This window comes from Oncorhynchus mykiss, chromosome 26 (assembly GCF_057628025.1).
Source record: "Oncorhynchus mykiss isolate SJ-2025 chromosome 26, ASM5762802v1, whole genome shotgun sequence".
NCBI classification, from domain to species: domain Eukaryota; kingdom Metazoa; phylum Chordata; class Actinopteri; order Salmoniformes; family Salmonidae; genus Oncorhynchus; species Oncorhynchus mykiss.
The window spans coordinates 5,821,026-5,840,662 of record NC_143047.1 but is presented as its reverse complement, the minus strand read 5'-3'; the positions used below and the strand labels follow the sequence as shown (position 1 = coordinate 5,840,662).

Below are 19,637 nucleotides of genomic sequence, written 5' to 3'. Positions count from 1 at the left end.
ATTATGTTTTACCAACTGAGGCACACAGGACCACATTACATAAAGTTTCTCCTGAAACCGAACCTTTCTATTTACTGTTCTGAGATGCACTCATGATGAAGCTGGAGCATAATGTAACGTGATGGGAGATGTACTAGCAAAGTAACATACTGTACTGTTGGAATGGTCCTCAGCCAGGCGGAAACAGACCATTGTCTCTCCACAGACAGGTACCAGACATCTGTTCCTGTACACTTATATCCATCCCTCCATCCCTCCATCTCCTCCTCACCTACTTGCTGCCAGCCAGGGGGGGATTATGGGTAGAGTTCAGAGAGTGTTCATCAGCCTCAGTCTTTATCTCAGGCACAGGTCCACTATCCCCAGCTGAGCAGCAGATTCGGAGGTGAACACACACACACACACACACACACACACACACACACACACACACACACACACACAGACAAACACAAACAAACAAACAAACACTGAATGACACGGCCCGTGGCCCATAATCCTCTCTGATTCAGCCAGGTCTGGCAGATGCAGCTGTATTGCTTGTTTGTTCAGCTCTGAGGTAATCTGGCTGGGTGCAGGAGAGGGGTCAGTGGGGTGGTATGGTGTGACTGAGTCATGCTGTACCCGCGCCATAGCTGAGGCTGTGGCACTTAGAGAATATGTGGGACATGTGTTTGTATGGGAAATGTTTTTTAAAGGGATAGTTCACCCAAATTACAAAATTATATTGGTTTCCTTATCCTGTAAGCAGTCTATGGACAAGGTATGACAGCAATCCATACATTGGTTTAGTTTCCCTTGCACTGTTTCCGCATGCTAATGTTTTAGCATTTGTGGCACAAATCCCATTCAAGTTAAGATATTAGTATTATTTCAAATAATTTCCCTCCAATGTTCACCAGAGGAATGTTCCTTTGTTTTAAGAAGACTTTTCCCGTCGAAACTCTAACACGTTCTAAAGCGAGTACTGGAACAATATTTCTAAAATAGAATGTGGGGAATGGTCACAGGCGATCTATAAAACACTAATGTCACATTGTGTGTTATTTTGTGATATCATTAAAAATTAGTTGTGCATGAAATATGAAAATTAAAGTGTTTTTGTTAAGAGAGGGACATGATTTTAGGAGCCATAAGAGATAATAGTTATACTTAACTTTGCACAGTGACAAGTCATGCCCCTGAGTGAGGTCAGAGAGCGTATCAGCCTGATAGAACCGCCCTTTCGAACAAACTGTATAAAATGATGGGTTAAGAATTAACATATCTGACCAGAGAGGCGTAGAGCTGCAGCTCATGTTTAAAGTGGTTTGAACTCTGAATCTCAACACGAGGTAGAGATGGTAAAGTCAACTCCTGGACAATCACTGGGACGGCTGATTAGCTGTCCTAAGTAAAGTATCTAGAAAAGCAAATTGAAGTGGAACCATTCTACTACTTCTTTCTAACCACCGCAGTATGCTACTCTCATCACCTCACTGGGAACTATCGACACGGCTGGCTAGCCTATCTTCAAAGAAGCATCTTCCAGAGTGAATGGAAGGACAATAAACTTGTAGTTCTGTTCAGGACTACACAACAAGTCACCGGATACCGGACGACGGCAGAGGAGAACAACAAGAAACCCCTTTTGGACGATCAGAGCCTTACAAGTGTAAGCCTTACAAGCGTAAGCCTTACAAGCGTTTCCAAGATGGCCCTACATTCATGATTTCTTACTCCAAGCGGGCGGCGGTTTGTGTGTAAAGTATAGGAGTGCTATCAGTGAGAGTAGTCTCTAAAATGTACAAACGTTAAGTGTCTCTGTCCCTTTCTCTCTCTCACCCTCTCCATGTCTTTTGTAAGAAGCAGCCATATTGTTGTCAGTCCACTAGGGACCTGTTTTTAATGTATTAAGTGTGTATGTTCATCCTGTGTTACCTTTTAGTTAGCTAGTAAATAAATCATTAAACCAATTTATGTAGTACTGAATCATAAGTAATGCTCGAGTTTTTGCTGATGCAAGGAGGTTACGACTGTTCAGAGTGATGATATGATAAGAGGTTATGATTAATAAATTGACTGTTTATAGATACAGTGCCTTGCGAAAGTATTCGGCCCCCTTGAACTTTGTGACCTTTTGCCACATTTCAGGCTTCAAACATAAAGATATAACACTGTATTTTTTTGTGAAGAATCAACAACAAGTGGGACACAATCATGAAGTGGAACGACATTTATTGGATATTTCAAACTTTTTTAACAAATCAAAAACTGAAAAATTGGGCGTGCAAAATTATTCAGCCCCTTTACTTTCAGTGCAGCAAACTCTCTCCAGAAGTTCAGTGAGGATCTCTGAATGATCCAATGTTGACCTAAATGACTAATGATGATAAATACAATCCACCTGTGTGTAATCAAGTCTCCGTATAAATGCACCTGCACTGTGATAGTCTCAGAGGTCCGTTAAAAGCGCAGAGAGCATCATGAAGAACAAGGAACACACCAGGCAGGTCCGAGATACTGTTGTGAAGAAGTTTAAAGCCGGATTTGGATACAAAAAGATTTCCCAAGCTTTGAACATCCCACGGAGCACTGTGCAAGCGATAATATTGAAATGGAAGGAGTATCAGACCACTGCAAATCTACCAAGACCTGGCCGTCCCTCTAAACTTTCAGCTCATACAAGGAGAAGACTGATCAGAGATGCAGCCAAGAGGCCCATGATCACTCTGGAAGAACTGCAGAGATCTACAGCTGAGGTGGGAGACTCTGTCCATAGGACAACAATCAGTCGTATATTGCACAGATCTGGCCTTTATGGAAGAGTGGCAAGAAGAAAGCCATTTCTTAAAGATATCCATAAAAAAGTGTTGTTTAAAGTTTGCCACAAGCCACCTGGGAGACACACCAAACATGTGGAAGAAGGTGCTCTGGTCAGATGGAACCAAAACTGAACTTTTTGGCAACAATGCAAAACGTTATGTTTGGCGTAAAAGCAACACGGCTGAACACACCATCCCCACTTTCAAACATGGTGGTGGCAGCATCATGGTTTGGGCCTGCTTTTCTTCAGCAGGGACAGGGAAGATGGTTAAAATTGATGGGAAGATGGATGGAGCCAAATACAGGACCATTCTGGAAGAAAACCTGATGGAGTCTGCAAAAGACCTGAGACTGGGACGGAGATTTGTCTTCCAACAAGACAATGATCCAAAACATAAAGCAAAATCTACAATGGAATGGTTCAAAAATAAACATATCCAGGTGTTAGAATGGCCAAGTCAAAGTCCAGACCTGAATCCAATCGAGAATCTGTGGAAAGAACTGAAAACTGCTGTTCACAAATGCTCTCCATCCAACCTCACTGAGCTCGAGCTGTTTTGCAAGGAGGAATGGGAAAAAATGTCAGTCTCTCGATGTGCAAAACTGATAGAGACATACCCCAAGCGACTTACAGCTGTAATCGCAGCAAAAGGTGGCGCTACAAAGTATTAACTTAAGGGGGCTGAATATTTTTGCACGCCCAATTTTTCAGTTTTTGATTTGTTAAAAAAGTTTGAAATATCCAATAAATGTCGTTCCACTTCATGATTGTGTCCCACTTGTTGTTGATTCTTCACAAAAAAATACAGTTTTATATCTTTATGTTTGAAGCCTGAAATGTGGCAAAAGGTCGCAAAGTTCAAGGGGGCCGAATACTTTCGCAAGGCACTGTATAAAATGTAAAGACCTTTGGAGTTTAGTTTGGGAAATTGTAACTCTTTAAAAGAACCGCTCTCGTGGTGCCCCAGATCCTAATGAGTTAATTGTTGAATGATTAATTTAATCGGGTAACAATTAAACATATTTAGGTTGATTAGATAAATAACAGTCTTCAGATTATTGTCAGAAACCAAGTCACAACAGGATGATTTGGACATGATGAGCAACAAATGCTAAGATTGGTCCCATGACTTAAATGGGATTTGTGCCACAAATGCTAAAATGTTAGCATGTGGAAAGTAGAACTAAACCAAAGCATGCATTGCTGTCATACCTTGTCCATAGACTGCTTACAAGTTAAGGAAACCAATGTGTAATGTTTTTACTTGGATGAACTATCCCTTTAAGTATTTATCTGTATTAGTGTTTGTAGGATAAAGTGTGTAAGTGTTTGTAAAGGAAATGTTGGTGACGGTTTTGCGTGGGAATGCTCAAGCCCAGGCTCTTGGCCTACAACTGAAAGTCTGTGATCCGTTTTTTTTTACTATGATTCTCTCTTTTTCCCTCTCTAACCCTACCCCTTTCAACCCTAACCCACCCCTTTCAACCATAACCAAAACCCCTCACACAGAAATGTATGCGGTTCAACCCAAACGCAACCGTGTGGGTTGCCAAGCAGAGGATCCTGTGCACGCTGAACCAGAGTCTGAAGGATGTGTTGAACTACGGCCTCTTCCAGCCCGCCATGAACGGACGAGACGGGAAGTTCCTGGATGAAGAGCGCCTCCTCCTGGAATACCCACAGCCAATCAGCAAAGGAGTTCCATCTCTGGAGGTAGAGTGCCAGCAAATCACTGAAGTTGTTACATATTTAAAAAGCTGTGATATTTGTATTTCTGTTTATTATGGATCCCCATTAGCTGCTGCCAAGGCAGTATAATGTCACCATGCAACAATATTAAAAATGTATGTGTGTGGAGAAGAACTGTTAGTAGGCATGTGTGTGTGTCTCTTTGAAGTCTGCGTTGTTCCATAAAGTGTAGTTTTATCCGTTTTTTAAGTCTGATTTTATTGCTTGCAGGAGTTACTTGATGTGGAATAGAGTTCCATGTAGCCACGGCTCTATGTAGTACTGTGCATATTCCAGAGTCTGTCCTGGACTTGGGCACTGTGAAGAGACTACTGGTAGTATGTCTTGCGGAGTGTGCATGTGTGTCCGAGCTGTGTGCTAGTCATAGAGACAGTTTGTTGCCTTTAACATGTCAATACCTCTCACAAAGACAAGTAGTGATGCAGTCAATCTCTTCTCTACTTTGAGCCAGGAGAGATTAAGGTTGGGTGGTATACCGTATTTTACAATATACCGGTATTCATGCACGGACCAGTTTAGGTTTTTATTTTACCTTCTATAAGCGTATTTGAATGTTTGGTTTGTTAAATGCGATACGCCGTGTAAAAGGTACATTTGTATAGTTTACTTCGCTACTTGAGTCAACTCTCTGCTCTCTCTCTCCATGCTGTTTTCCACACAGCTTTCCTCTTTGTTGTTCATCAGCCACGAGACAATTGCGTTCAGTCTGCATGTTGAATGCAGCACATGCAACAATGTTGATGACAACAGTGCTGTTTTCACTTTGCTTCTTAATATAAATCCACTAGTGTTCTATAATTACACTATTCGTTTGTGTTTCTTACATCTGCAAACAGCTAGTTTGACATAGCAAGTTGGGCCTTAATCTTGTTAGCCGTTAATGCTAATCGCTCGTTAGCTGGCTAGCTAAATGTACTGAGTCAGTCTGATAATGCCAGTGATGGTGTAGACTTAAATCAGCATGTTGTTTGTGGAACAGTATCTTCTAAATCAAAGAAGAATCCGTGAAGCATGAAAATGTTAGCTACATGAAGTAGCTAAGAGAAAACATTCAATGTAGCCAAAGATTATAGGGTCCCCTAGGAAACACTTGTCAACACTTTGGTTCCTACACTGTCACAATAACTCCTTCCTGGCATTTTCATTTGTTTTCATGTCAAAACAAAACGGTATTCAACGTTCCCACTATTATATTCTAACTATAGTATTATAAAAATAATTCTATATCCATAATTCCAAAAATTCACCCAAAGGGTTTTTCTCTAAATCGCAAGTAAAATTGCATTTGCAACATTTGGTTAAAAATAAGGCCTAGATTATTTGCCAATATTATGCAGCCCTATGTGGCAGTATGGAAAGGATATCAAATGAGTGCAGTAAATGCAGAAATTGATAAAAATGCTGAAAATTATTTTGGGTTGAAGTTGAATTGAACAGTATAAAACAATCAGAATGGAGAAAGACCCATTGAAATCACTTAAAATGCATGTGTTGCCACCCGAGGGTCACACACTACTCATAAAGCACATTCAGAACATTCATTATTTTAAAATATAAGATACCGTCAAATACCGTCACGCCATCTAATTAAAAAAAATACGGTGATATGATATTTTGGCCGTATCGCCCAGCCCTAGGAGAGACTGACATGCATGTCACTGATGTTAGCTCTCTGTGTACATTTAAGGGTCAGCCGTGCTTCTCTGTTCTGGGCCAAGTGTAATTTTCCTATGTCCCTTCCTGTGGCACTTGACCGTATGACTGGGCAGTAGTCCAGGTGTGACCAAACTAGGGCCTGTATGACTTGTTTTGTTGATAGCAATGTCAAGAAATGAGAACAGCGATTTAATACAGACAGACCTCTCCCCATCTTCGCTACCATTGCATCAATATGTTTTGACCATGGCAGTTTAAAATCCAGGGTTACACCAGGCAGTTGAGTCTGCTCAACTTGATCAATTTCCACATTATTCATTACAAGATGTAGTTTAAGTTTAGGGTTTAGTGAATGGTTTGTCCCAAATACAATGCTTTTTGTATTTTTCTATATTTAGTTTAATATTTGCCATCCATTCTAAAACTGACTGCAGCTCTTAAGTGTCGCAGTGATTTAAATTGCTGTGGTAGCTAACATGTATACTGTTGAGTCATCAGCATATTTAGGCAATGTACATGTATTTACGCCCGTATGTCATTGTTGTCTTCTCTGTTGGAATCCTCAATCATCCTGTAGGGTTCATCAGAGTCTCTGGTTAACTTTCATTGAAGTCATAAAGTATTTAGTGGTTGTAGGTGGTTAGAAGGGATACATAGTACCATTTAGAAATGTTCTCATAGAATAGATGCTTGGGCGGTTGTCTGTATTCTCATCCTAGGTTTACGTAATTTCTAGCTGCAGACTAGTAATTATACATCTAAGATTTGCTCTTATTCTGTAGGGATCGATAGTCTCAGAGTTGAACCATTTCCAGCTGTGTAACCAATGCTCCACGTGGTATAGTCTTGTCCTTTGGTAGAGTTGTAGTTTAAACCACTTCACACACCAGCATCACCTGGCATGTTTTGTTTTCTCTTTCTGCATGACCAGGGGGAGAGAGTCTCTGCCAGAAATAGATGACCTATGATAACAAAACCTGGGTTTAGGAGAGAGGGGGAGCCACGATCTACTGCCAGAAAGGGCCACGTCGTGACACAAGTTTATCAACTTTCAAAGCAAAATTACTTTCCCATTGTTTCTCAAATGTAGTGTAGGATATACCATTTTGTAGTCTTCACTTTTATCCAATGTAAAAAACACAATTTCACATTTTGTACATAAGACCGATTTGAGCTGGTCGGTCACATGTGTGGATGGTTTCATTCCTGTGCTGTTTGTAAATAAGCTTGTAGGTTGACTGATAACTTGAACCAGGTTGCAGGCACTGGTTACGGTTTGAAGCTTTTTCTGGGGTGGACAGCTTAATGATAGCCAGTTAATATTTAGGTCACCCTGATAATATACCTCTCTGTTGATTTCAGAAATTATCAAGCATTTCACACATATTATCCAGAAACTGACTGTTAGCACTTTGTGGTCTATAGTACTTCCCAAAATAATAGGCTTTAGGTGAGGAAGGTGAACCTCTAGCCATGGTACTTCAAGAACATTTGACATGAGATCCTCTCTAAGGTCTACAGAATGTGAATCTGAATAACTTCCTAATGGTCCGACCCCAGGTGGTGAGGGTAGGCAACATCAACTCTGCCACGCTGACCCTCAACAGGGGGGCCCCACGGGGTTGTGTGCTTAGTCCCCTCCTGCACTCCCTGTTAACCCCATGACTGCATGCTCACGCACGACTCCAACACCATCATCAAAATTGCTGATGACACGATGGTGCTAGGCCTGATCCCCGGCGACAATGAAACACCCTACAGGGAGGAGGTCAGTGACCTGGCATTGTGGGGCTGGAATAACAACCTTTCCCTCAACGTCAGTAAGACCAAGGAGCTGATCGTGGACTACAGGAAATGGTGGGGAGAGCACGCCTCACATCGACGAGGCTGCAGTGAAACAGGTGGAGAGCTTCAAGTTCCTCGGTGTCCAAATCAGTAAGAACTTAAATTGGTCCACACTCGCACACAGTCGTTAACAAGGTGCGACACCGCCTCTTCCCCCTCAGGAGGTTGAAAAGGTTTGGCATGGGCCTTCAAAATCCTCAAAATCTTCTACAGCTGTACCATTAGAGCATCTGATTGGCTGCATCACTGCTTGGTATGGCAATAGCACCGTCCTCGACCGCATGGTGCTACAAAGGGTGGTGCGGACAGCCCAGTACATCACTGGGGCCGAGCTCCCTGCCATCCAGGTCCTATCAGGCGGTGTGAAAGGAAAGCTCAGAACATTTTTTGTTTGACCTTGTTATTTTTAGTATTACATTGGTATTGATTACTGGTTAGGGTTAGAGCTTGCAAGAAAAGCATTTCACTGTACTTGTGCATGTGATATGAAAACTTGAAACTTGAATATAAACAGCAACACCACCCCTTTGGCATTCCTGCCACATCCCTGAATATGTTGTAACCATGTATTGCTACCACTGTATCATCAAATATATTATCTAAGTGATTTTCAGAGATAGTATATGAATGTTATCTGTTACTACTCGATTTCATGAATCTTGTATCTTAGGCTACTTATGTTAATTGTGGGCTATTTTTAGCGCTTTTCTGGGATTCTTGATTGCTTTTATTGCTTTACTTGGAGGCTTATCAGACAGTGATATTTATGTTTGAGCTGATAGTGGAGGGTGAACTGCACACAGTGGGCTTCCTACTAGGGCACACCGCCTCAGTGCTAACAGTATAACTCAGGTTCATAGCCGCGTGATTCCTGCTGACAATACATGTAGCTGTTGGATTGACAGAGGCATTCAGGGGAATTAGATTACATTAGGTTACTTACATAATGATTTCCAACTCCCCTTGAACAATGTACATTTGCAGCAGCACTACAACAACTCAGCAACACAATGATAATGATCATCTGTGCAGGGTTAGTCACTGATAAGTAATTGTCTCAACGCGGCCTTGAAATGCGTGCACCAAAGTGATTTGGATGGAATCTGTCATTCCTGTAGAGCATCCTCTGTTTCCAAAAGGTGTCAAAGTTATCATTAAAAGTTAGGCCAGCAAAGCTACAGTAGACATTTTTGTTGCCTTAATTGGTTTAGGTGACCCCTCGAGGACCGATGGGAGGTGGGGCCCGATGACCCAAGTCAGCCGTAGAATCTATCGTGGCTGACGAAGTCTCAGACACCCTCACGGTCCGATGAGGGGGGAGCTCTGTAGATCTGAACCCGAGGTAGGATCCCCCTGTGTTGGAAACAAGGTAGAGGACGATGGTGCGGCAACCTCCAAGGCCAGTACTCCTCAGCCAATGAGTAAAGTTGTTCGATTTTTAGAGATGGGGTGCAGTACCCCTCAACCAAACGGTATAATTGGTCCGTGTGGATCAATCAAACCCCCAACTCTAATGTTGTAAGCATCTTGCTCCAATCAAGTGAGCAAATCAGTACCAGAGATTTTATGTTGCAGTATCCCTCAGCCAATCGATAAAGGCGCCACTCCTCCAGACACATTGTTTTAGCCAATCGATAAATAAAGAGGTCCATTTTTGAAAGAGTTCTACTCCCGAGTCCCAACCAATTAGGATGGGCGTCTCTAGGGAGATTGCTACATGACACCATGTCATACATAACTGACTGACCAAAATCAATTGTTTTCTCTATCCTCTATTCCACAGTTCCGCTACAAGAACCGAGTCTACAGGCAGCCCCATGTGGAAGAGAAGCAGATTGCCAAACTTCACACCAAGGTGAGTGGTGTGGACAAACTTCACACTCTGTCCCAACAACCAGCTGGGGTCTCACTGCACACATGCACACAAGCACACACACGCACACACACTGTTGGGAGCAACAGAGATGCTGGAGTGTCACTTTATCTCACTTTATCTCACTGTCAACACACAGACACACAAACATATTGAGTTATGTCGGCCGTTATCACTGTTAGCCTCTGCAGTCTCTCTCTAGTATCCTGTCTGCATGTGTCTCTCCAGTCCGCATGTCTACTCGTTACTTTCCGTAAGAGTCAAGGACGCATGTCATGTATATTTCATTTCTCGCCTGTGCCCACTTTTCCTGGATCCTTGTGCATCTGCTCACACATGCACAAACGCCCGTAAGCACACAAAAGAAGCATTTTGCGTATCTGCCCCTGGTTCATGTGGTGATATGGAGAGAGGAGGTTGGCAGTTATTTGCTCCACAGTAGTCAACCACAGAGATTATTATTCAATGGATGTATATTTCTTGACTCGCCTGTGCCAAACTTTACCTTGATCGTTGTGCATGTGCTCACACAAAATATGCATTTTGCATATCTGCCCCTGGTAAAATGTTCACTGACTGTATGAGGAAAATATTATGAATACATGTTAGATAACAATAATGAGTAAATGACAAAAGTAACTTGATGGCGTGTCCTTTCCTTTCTAATTGTATTGTTATAAATGCGTTTATGCTAAAGCAGTGCACACCTTTGCATTATGGGCCAATGAAGCAATACTGAATTGAGAGAGCAATATCCGATGGAAAACGAAGGGAGAGGGAAACAGAGACGATGGGAAGTGAGCTCATGCTGGTTTCTATAGGGGTGTACAGTTCCATGTATTGTATTTCTGACACATATAGATTGACTCTGTGATGGAGCAGATGTAGGTGTATACAGGTCCACCCCTTACTATGTTCTGCTCTTTCCTCCTCCCCACATTTCTCTCTCTTTCTACCTCCATCTCTTCAAAGATTCTTATTTTTGTCCTCTCCTTCTCTCCCTCACCCTTTCCTACTGAACAGCCCTCCCTCCCTCCTCCCTCTTTTCTACTTCTCCATATTTTCATCGTCATCCTCTTCTCCTCTCCTCCTTTCCTCCTCCTTTTCTCATCTCATCTCTTCCTATTGTGTTTTGGGAGCTGTTCTCTTATCTATTTATATCTGGCCCGGAAAGCAGATGAGAACACTCATCCCAACTTGCACTCCATGCTCCAATCAGCACACCCCAATCATTCAATCTCTCTCTCTTGTCCTCTCTCCCCATTCTTCTATCCCTCTTGTTCTCCCTCCTCCATATCTCTGACCCACACACGCACACACGCACGTGCACGCACGCGCACGCACACGCGCGCACACACACACACACACACACACACACACACACACACACACGCACACACACACACACACAGAGACACTCTCTCTCTCTCGCTAATTCTCCTTTTGTTCTCGCTCTCCATCTCCAGGCCAACTTGAGAAAGTTTATGGACCTCATCCAGCACCACCAGGTGGAGAAAGTATCTAGGCTGCTGGAGAGAGGGCTGGACCCCAACTACCAGGATACAGAGACCGGTGGTAATACTACACACACACACACATGCACACACTCACACATCATGAACACAGGTGGTTTGACATAATCACAGTGCTAACAAGATAGATGCTGCTGAGAAATACCCCCGTGGCTCCTCACATTTAAATCCTCCCACCCACTCCCAAGACGGCACAACCTAGCCCCTGATCAATTCAAATTGGTTTTTAAATTAACACACAGATCAATGGCGACTCGACTCAACTCTACTCAGAGATCTGTACCATTAGCGTAGGGGAGAGAGGCCATGAGCCTCCCTGTGTGGTGTATACAGAGTTAGCAACAGGGGATAAGAAAAGGGGAAGAGGGAGCGGAGATGAACATACAGAGTTCAGAGAAATCTGTTTGAGATTGCTGTTACTTATACTCTATTAGAACTGCACAAACTACCTTCGCTATCAGTCCAACCCAATGTACTCCTTCTCCTACGAAGCATCATTGAACTGGCATTATGTACTGCCAGAATGTACTCCAATGCTCTGCCCATCAATTAACTAAGAAAGGAGGGTATTTGGGGACTAAGAGGGGGGTTAGTTGAGGTTTTAAATCAATCAGTGCAGCTAATGGAGGTATTAGGGCAGTAAGGGGTCGAAAGATTTTAATTAGTTAGTTAGTTAGTGGTATTACGGCATTTTAAGAGCTGGGGACACAGTCAGCATTGTGTGAATAAAGTACTGGACAAGCTGGATAAATGCAGAGCAAATGCTGCCTTTTAGTTAAGGCTTATAAAGAAGTACGTAAAGGAAACCGGTGTTAGGGCTTGAGGCAGGGAAATTGAAGGGGTATTAATGGGATATAAGTGGTATTGGTAGATTAAGCCTTGTTGCTGTGAGATTGAGGGATAAGGGCAGCTTGTAGAATAGCGCTCAATTATAGAGCTCTGGCTCGCTATTGATTTTGGCTGTGGAAGTACACACACAGACATGGACATAAGCATAGCCAGGCACACACACACGCGCACGTTCTGTTCTAAATCCCAAGCTAATTACATCACAATTACATGGGGCTCAGATGTAGGTCGACACCAATTGACCCCGAAGATTTCCACCCACTGTGTCGCCCAGACGCCCCCCCTCCCTCTGTGTCTCATGCAATTATTTTCTATTCCATATTAATTTGAATTGATGGAGTGCATTTCCCGATCTCACAGAGTAATAGGTATCTTTGTATGCCTGTCTTAAAGGTGTATTGTGGGATTGCCACATCCAGGTTTTGGACTTTCGAATTAATGATATATATAGCCACCGATTCTTGAAGAATATAACATAGAAATGCCTCGTGAGTTTACCGTCGTACCCCATCGGAACCCACGGTGTACGTTTTTTTTTTTTACTCCATTGTTTCTAGAGAATGTGATCGTAAACGAACACTGTTTACTATTATGACGTGGTTAAAGCTATCATTGTGATCTCATGGATGGTCAGCCCTTGCATCCGTAGCTCTGTTCATTCATTTGAAAGTGGTTACATTTCTCCAGCCTTTCCTCAGCTGTTTACCAAAACAAGTGGTGGGATTGTTGTTGTTTTGTTGTTGTTTTTGAATTGCAGATTGCCCCTTTAAATGAGCACACTTTGCCACGATGACACTTTCAGTGTTGCAGTGTCATTCATGACAACCGTATACCGCTGTACAGTAGGACATGGTCAGAGCCTGCTATATGATTGTTTTTTTTCTATGTTGTTCAGGTCTTTTAGTAACACAGTAGAGTATGTTAAAGGCCAAGTGCAGTCCAAAACACGATATTTGAAGAGCTATTTGAAAATAAATGCCTGAAATTTCAGCCTGTTTTGGTGGGAGGGAGTTTTGGCCTGCCTGGTGACATCAAATTTGTTGATATACCAATTAGACAGAGATTTCCAAACCTCTGCCAATAACAGCCAGTTTTCCCCCCACTCAGACCACTCCCAGACAGTCCTAGCAAAATTCTTGCTTGAGAAATTCCTCTTTGCTAAGAAGCTATTTGTGTTTCTTTCTGGCCATTTTAATTGAAAACAATCACGTTTATATCCAATTTGCGACAGATTTTCACACAAATGTGAAAAAATCTGCATAAAACAGTTTGCGCATTTTCTACCAGAGATGTGTTCCCATCAAATTGACTTTTTGCCGATAAAAGGCTGTGCGCCTAGTAGTGCACATAGAAATAACTTTTGCCGTTAAATTCCCATGTACCAAATGAAAAATACAAGTTAAATGGGTTTCCATCACATTTTCAACTCTACTGATGGTTTTGTCACAAAAACGTTATATAGCGAATGTTCCCACTCTGGTCTTGACACATACACTTTAGTCAACAGCTCACAGATACAGTGTGGGGAAGCTACCTAAATTATGAGATTATTATAAATGAAAGAGATATTATTTGTATTTGTCAAAAGGCAGTCGAGCATTGATCACCAGAATAAGACCCTCAATGTTTATTGGAACATCAAGGAGCATCAAGTTAGTCACCTTGCACTTTCACCATCCTGTCAAGTTCATCATAACTTATTTCATCTGTAGTTTAATAAACTGCATGCTTTCCCGAGTCGTAGTGGGAGGACCACACAGCATATCATGGCGTGACTCCCAAGTTTACTTCGAAATGATGGTTATTATAGCAACATTTGAGCATAAAGGCTTTTCCAAAGCCATTTCTCGCATTATTCATTTTACCGGCACAAAAAGATCCCACCACGTCGAATGAACAAATGATCTGTCTGCATTAAGAAATTGTACCAGCATTTCATGTTTCCATCAGACCCAGTCGCGACTTTTTTCATGCGTCAAGAAATTCAGCCTCATGGAATGGTTGGATGGAAACGTGGTTCGTAAGTAAGGTACTTAATTGTTACCCGGAAATGGTATTGAGACGGGGAAAAATATGGCTACTATTGGACGTTTAAGCAATGTGTCATGGCCATTATAAATCCACTTATTGACCCGTGGACGGACATCAGTCTAGATGGATGAGTGGTCGAGTGTGGATGAATTGATGGGATTTCGTGGAGCTGCAAGTGATTGGATGATGAATGACACTGTAGAGAAAAGTGAAGATGAACAATAGAGTTAAGGGAGGACCACTTCGATTCCGGAGAACCTATGACTGTGTAAGCACAGAGTAATGGTGTTATTGTCATGCCCTGACCGTAAGAGAGTTTTTTAATGTCTCTATTTGGTTTGGTCAGGTTGTGATTTGGGGTGGGCATTCTATGTTTCGTTTTCTATGATTTGGTGTTTCTATGTTTTGGCCGGGTATGGTTCTCAATCAGGGACAGCTGTCTATCGTTGTCTCTGATTGGTAACCATACTTAAGTAGCCCTTTTTCCCCTCCTGTCTTTGTGGGAAGTTGACTTTGTTTAGGGCACATAGCCTTTGAGCGTCACGGTTTGGTTTTGTAGTGTTTATTGTTTTGTTCGGCGTCATTTTGATTAAATAAAATAAAATATATGCTCACCACGCTGTACCTTGGTCCTCTCCTTTCAACAGCCGTGACAGTTATCACCATCACTGCTGATCTGAGTTTAATTGATGCACATTATTCTCTCCATGTCTATGTTATGTTCTGTTGCCTGATTTCTGCGCATGCACAAATCTGAGGACATCTGGCTATCCACTGACACGATGTGATCATTCTCGCTCATTTTTCAGAATAAAAGCCTGAAACTATGTCTAAAGACTGTTCACACCTTGTGGAAGCCATAGGGAAAGGAATCTGGTTGATATCCCTTTAAATGGGGGATAGGCTTGCAATGGAAAAGAGTAGTTTCAGAAAAATAGCACTTCATGGATGGATTTTCCTCAGGTTTTCACCTGCCCTATCAGTTCTGTTATACTCACAGACAATATTTTTTGACAGTTTTGGAAACTTTAGAGTGTTTTCTATCCTAATCTGCCAAGCTTCTGGACCTGAGAAAAAGGCAGTTTATTTTGGGCACGTTTTTCATCCAAACATCAAAATACTGCCCCCTAGCCTAAAGCCTAAAGAGGTTAAATAAAGAGGTATATTTCAAATCAAATACTTTTAGACTCACTTTTTTTTTTTTTTGTTCTTTTTTTTCTATGAAGTATTCTTTACTTTTACTCAAGTATGACAATTGGGTGTGGCCCCAGAGGCAGAATAATTTTAAGACCCATGATCTACACTGTATCCTGTCTATGTCATTCTACAGAGACCCCCCTGACGTTTGCGGCCCACCTGGATAACGTGGTGGAGATCATAAAGATTCTGAAGAATGGAGGGGCCCACCTGGACTTCAGGGCCAAAGACGGCATGACGGCCCTACACAAAGCTGCTAGGTCCAAGAACCAGGTTACTCTGACGGTACGGACACACACACAGCCACTCACACATGCATACTCACATGAACACACACAACATTAACCCTGCCACTCTTATGGTTACCCATACATTGTATTGATACGTATTGTATTTGTGTTAGGGTTAGGCCCCTACTCTACTACCACATATCTACAACACAAAATCCATGTCAATGTGTGTGTGTGTGCCTGCCTGCGTCTGTGTGTATGCGTGTGTGTTGCAGACCCTGTTGGAGCTTGGTTTGTCTCCAGACTATAAGGACAGCCGGGGTCTGACGGCGCTCTACCACACAGCCATGGTGGGAGGAGACCCGTTGTGCTGTGAGTTGCTGCTACATGAACACGCCACCGTCTGCTGCCAGGACGAAAACGGCTGGCACGAAGTCCACCAGGTACACACACACACACACACACACATACACACATGCACACAGGCACACAAACACGCACACTTACTTGTCCCCCGTACATGTGTGTACGTGTGTGTGCGCGTGCTTGTGTGCGCGTGCTTGTGTGCGTGTACAGATGGTTGATAGCTCTCCTAGACCCTCTCCCTTCCTGTGCTACTCTGATTGCTATCAGCTCTAGCCAGCAGTGACATCCCTCTTCCTGACGTACTGTGCTTTCTCTTCTCTGAAGATGGCACTGTCAACGTATCAAACACAACTCTCCTCTAGGTTAGCCTATCAGTTAACTATCATCAAAACGCATTTACATCCTCCGAAAACGAGCCTTGCCCATGTGCTACGGAAATGCCACCGCTTCCTTTGCGCTCTCCTCCCTCGCTCCCCCACTGAATCTCTTTCGCTCACTCTGTCAACCTGTTTCTCTAAATTACTTTGGATTTGTGTAGGTTTTCAAATTATACTTTGACACATCTTTCCTTATTTAGCACTGGTTTCTTTCTACATCTGCTCACTACATCCCCCTAGAACTGATTCTTCCATCTGATGACTGGGTTCAAACTAAGGACATAATATCCTAAACTCCAGGGCCCCAGTGCTGCCTACTCTGCAGAACACGGACACCTAGTGGACATGGCATGTAACTGCAGCCTGACTCTAGGGCAAAGCCAAAGCAGAGACTATTATATAGCTTGTGTCACCATGTGTATTATATGTTGTATGTTTAAGCAATAAGGCACGGGGGGTGTGGTATATGGCCAATATACCATGCTAAGGGCTGTTCTTAGGGACGACGCAACGCGAAGCGCCTGGATACAGTCCTTAGTCATGTTTATTGGTCATATACCACAAACCCCCAATGTGCCTTATTGCAATTATAAACTGGTTACCAACGTCATTAGAACAGTAAATAGTGTTTTTTTTTATCATAACCGTGGTACCTGATCATAATTATAAAACGGTTGGTTCGAGCCTTGAATGCTGATTGGCTGAAAGCTGTGGTATATCAGACCGTATACCAAGGTATGACAAAACATGTATTTTTACTGCTCTAATTACATTGGTATGTATTTAGACCCTTTGCTATGAGGCTCAAAATTGAGCTCAGGTGCATCCTGTTTCCATTGATAATCCTTGAGACATTTCTAGAACTTGATTGGAGTCCACCTGTGTAAATGAATTTGATTGGACATGATTTGGAAAGGCTTTGTCAGGATCAAAATAAATATGAAAGTTGTAGTAAAACCTGCCTAAGTCTTCTGAATGCCTCACTCTGGGATAGTTTTCACCTGTCTATCATTCTTAAATAGAAGAAGTTTGGAACCACCAAGACTCTTCCAAGAGCTGATCGCCCATCCAAACTGAGCAATTGGGGGAGAAGAGCCTTGGTCAGGGAGGTGACCAAGAACCCGATGGTCATTCTGACAGAGCTCCTGAGTTCATCTGTGGAGATGGGAGAACCTTTCAGAAGTACAACCATCTCTGCAGCACTCCACAATTCAGACCTTTATGGTAGAGTGGCTAGACGGAAGCCACTCCTCGGTAAAAGGCACATGACAGCCTGCTTGGAGTTTTCCAAAAGGCACCTAAAGGACTCTCAGACCATGAGAAACAAGATTCTCTGGTCTGATGAAACCAACATTGAAATCTTTGGCCTGAATGCCAAGCATCACGTCTGGAGAAAACCTGGCACCATCCCTACGGTGAAGCATGGTGGTGGCAGCATCATGCTGTGGGGATGTTTATTATTTTCAGGGACTTGGAGACTAGTCAGGATCGAGGGAAAGATGAACGGAACAAAGTACAGAGATCCTTGATGAAAACCTGCTCCAGAGCTCTCAGGAATGCATACTGGGGTGAAGGTCCACCTTCCAACAGGACAACAACCCTAAGCACACAGCCAAGAAAATGCAGGAGTGGATGTGGGACAAGTCTCTGATTGTCCTTGAGTAGCCCAGCCAGAGACCGGACTTGAAGTTGATCGAACATCTCTGGAGAGACCTGAAATGCGATGCTCCCAATCCAACCTGACAGTGCTTGAAATTATCTGCAGAGAAGAATGAGAGAAACTCCCCAAATAGAGGTGTGTCAAGCTTGTAGCGTCATACCCAAGAAAACTTGAGACTGTAATTGCTGCCAAAGGTGCTTCAACAAAGCACTGAGTAAAGGGTCTGAATGCTTGTGTAAATGTTTTATATTTTATTTTCTTATGTTTAATAAATGTGCAAAAAAATCTATAAACCAGTTTTTGCTTTGTCATTATGGGGTATTGTTTGTAGATTGATGAGGGAAAAAAATATTTAATACATTTTAGAATAAGGCTGTAAAGTATCAAAATCTGGAAAATGTCAAGGGGTCTGAATACTTTCCGAATGCACTGTATATATATATACTGTATTTTTTTATTTATTTGACCTTTATTTAACCAGGTAGGCAAGTTGAGAACAAGTTCTCATTTACAATTGCGACCTGGCCAAGATAAAGCAAAGCAGTTCGACAGATACAACGACACAGAGTTACACATGGAGTAAAACAAACATACAGTCAATAATACAGTATAAACAAGTCTATATACAATGTGAGCAAATGAGGTGAGAAGGGAGGTAAAGGCAAAAAAGGCCATGGTGGCAAGGTAAATACAATATAGCAAGTAAAACACTGGAATGGTAGTTTTGCAATGGAAGAATGTGCAAAGTAGAAATAAAAATAATGGGGTGCAAAGGAGCAAAATAAATAAATAAATGAAATACAGTTGGGAAAGAGGTAGTTGTTTGGGCTAAATTATAGGTGGGCTATGTACAGGTGCAGTAATCTGTGAGCTGCTCTGACAGTTGGTGCTTAAAGCTAGTGAGGGAGATAAGTGTTTCCAGTTTCAGAGATTTTTGTAGTTCGTTCCAGTCATTGGCAGCAGAGAACCGGAAAGAGAGGCGGCCAAAGAAAGAATTGGTTTTGGGGGTGACTAGAGAGATATACCTGCTGGAGCGTGTGCTACAGGTGGGAGATGCTATGGTGACCAGCGAGCTGAGATAAGGGGGGACTTTACCTAGCAGGGTCTTGTAGATGACATGGAGCCAGTGTGTTTGGCGACGAGTATGAAGCGAGGGCCAGCCAAAGAGAGCGTACAGGTCGCAATGGTGGGTAGTATATGGGGCTTTGGTGACAAAACGGATTGCACTGTGATAGACTGCATCCAATTTGTTGAGTAGGGTATTGGAGGCTATTTTGTAAATGACATCGCCAAAGTCGAGGATTGGTAGGATGGTCAGTTTTACAAGGGTATGTTTGGCAGCATGAGTGAAGGATGCTTTGTTGCGAAATAGGAAGCCAATTCTAGATTTAACTTTGGATTGGAGATGTTTGATATGGGTCTGGAAGGAGAGTTTACAGTCTAACCAGACACCTAAGTATTTGTAG

The 19,637-nt window shown here is 42.6% G+C and overlaps 1 protein-coding gene across 1 annotated transcript in view; it reads left to right on the top strand.

Annotated features, from left to right (window-relative positions):
- Positions 1-19,637, top strand: part of LOC110506082 (SH3 and multiple ankyrin repeat domains protein 2-like) — a 182,180-nt gene that overhangs the window by 17,243 nt on the left and 145,300 nt on the right. The window contains exons 3-7 of the mRNA XM_090223390.1: positions 4,316-4,519; positions 9,840-9,911; positions 11,396-11,504; positions 15,672-15,823; positions 16,044-16,211. Of these exons, the coding sequence (XP_090079516.1) occupies positions 4,316-4,519; positions 9,840-9,911; positions 11,396-11,504; positions 15,672-15,823; positions 16,044-16,211 (705 nt within the window). The remainder of the gene's footprint in view (positions 1-4,315; positions 4,520-9,839; positions 9,912-11,395; positions 11,505-15,671; positions 15,824-16,043; positions 16,212-19,637) is intronic.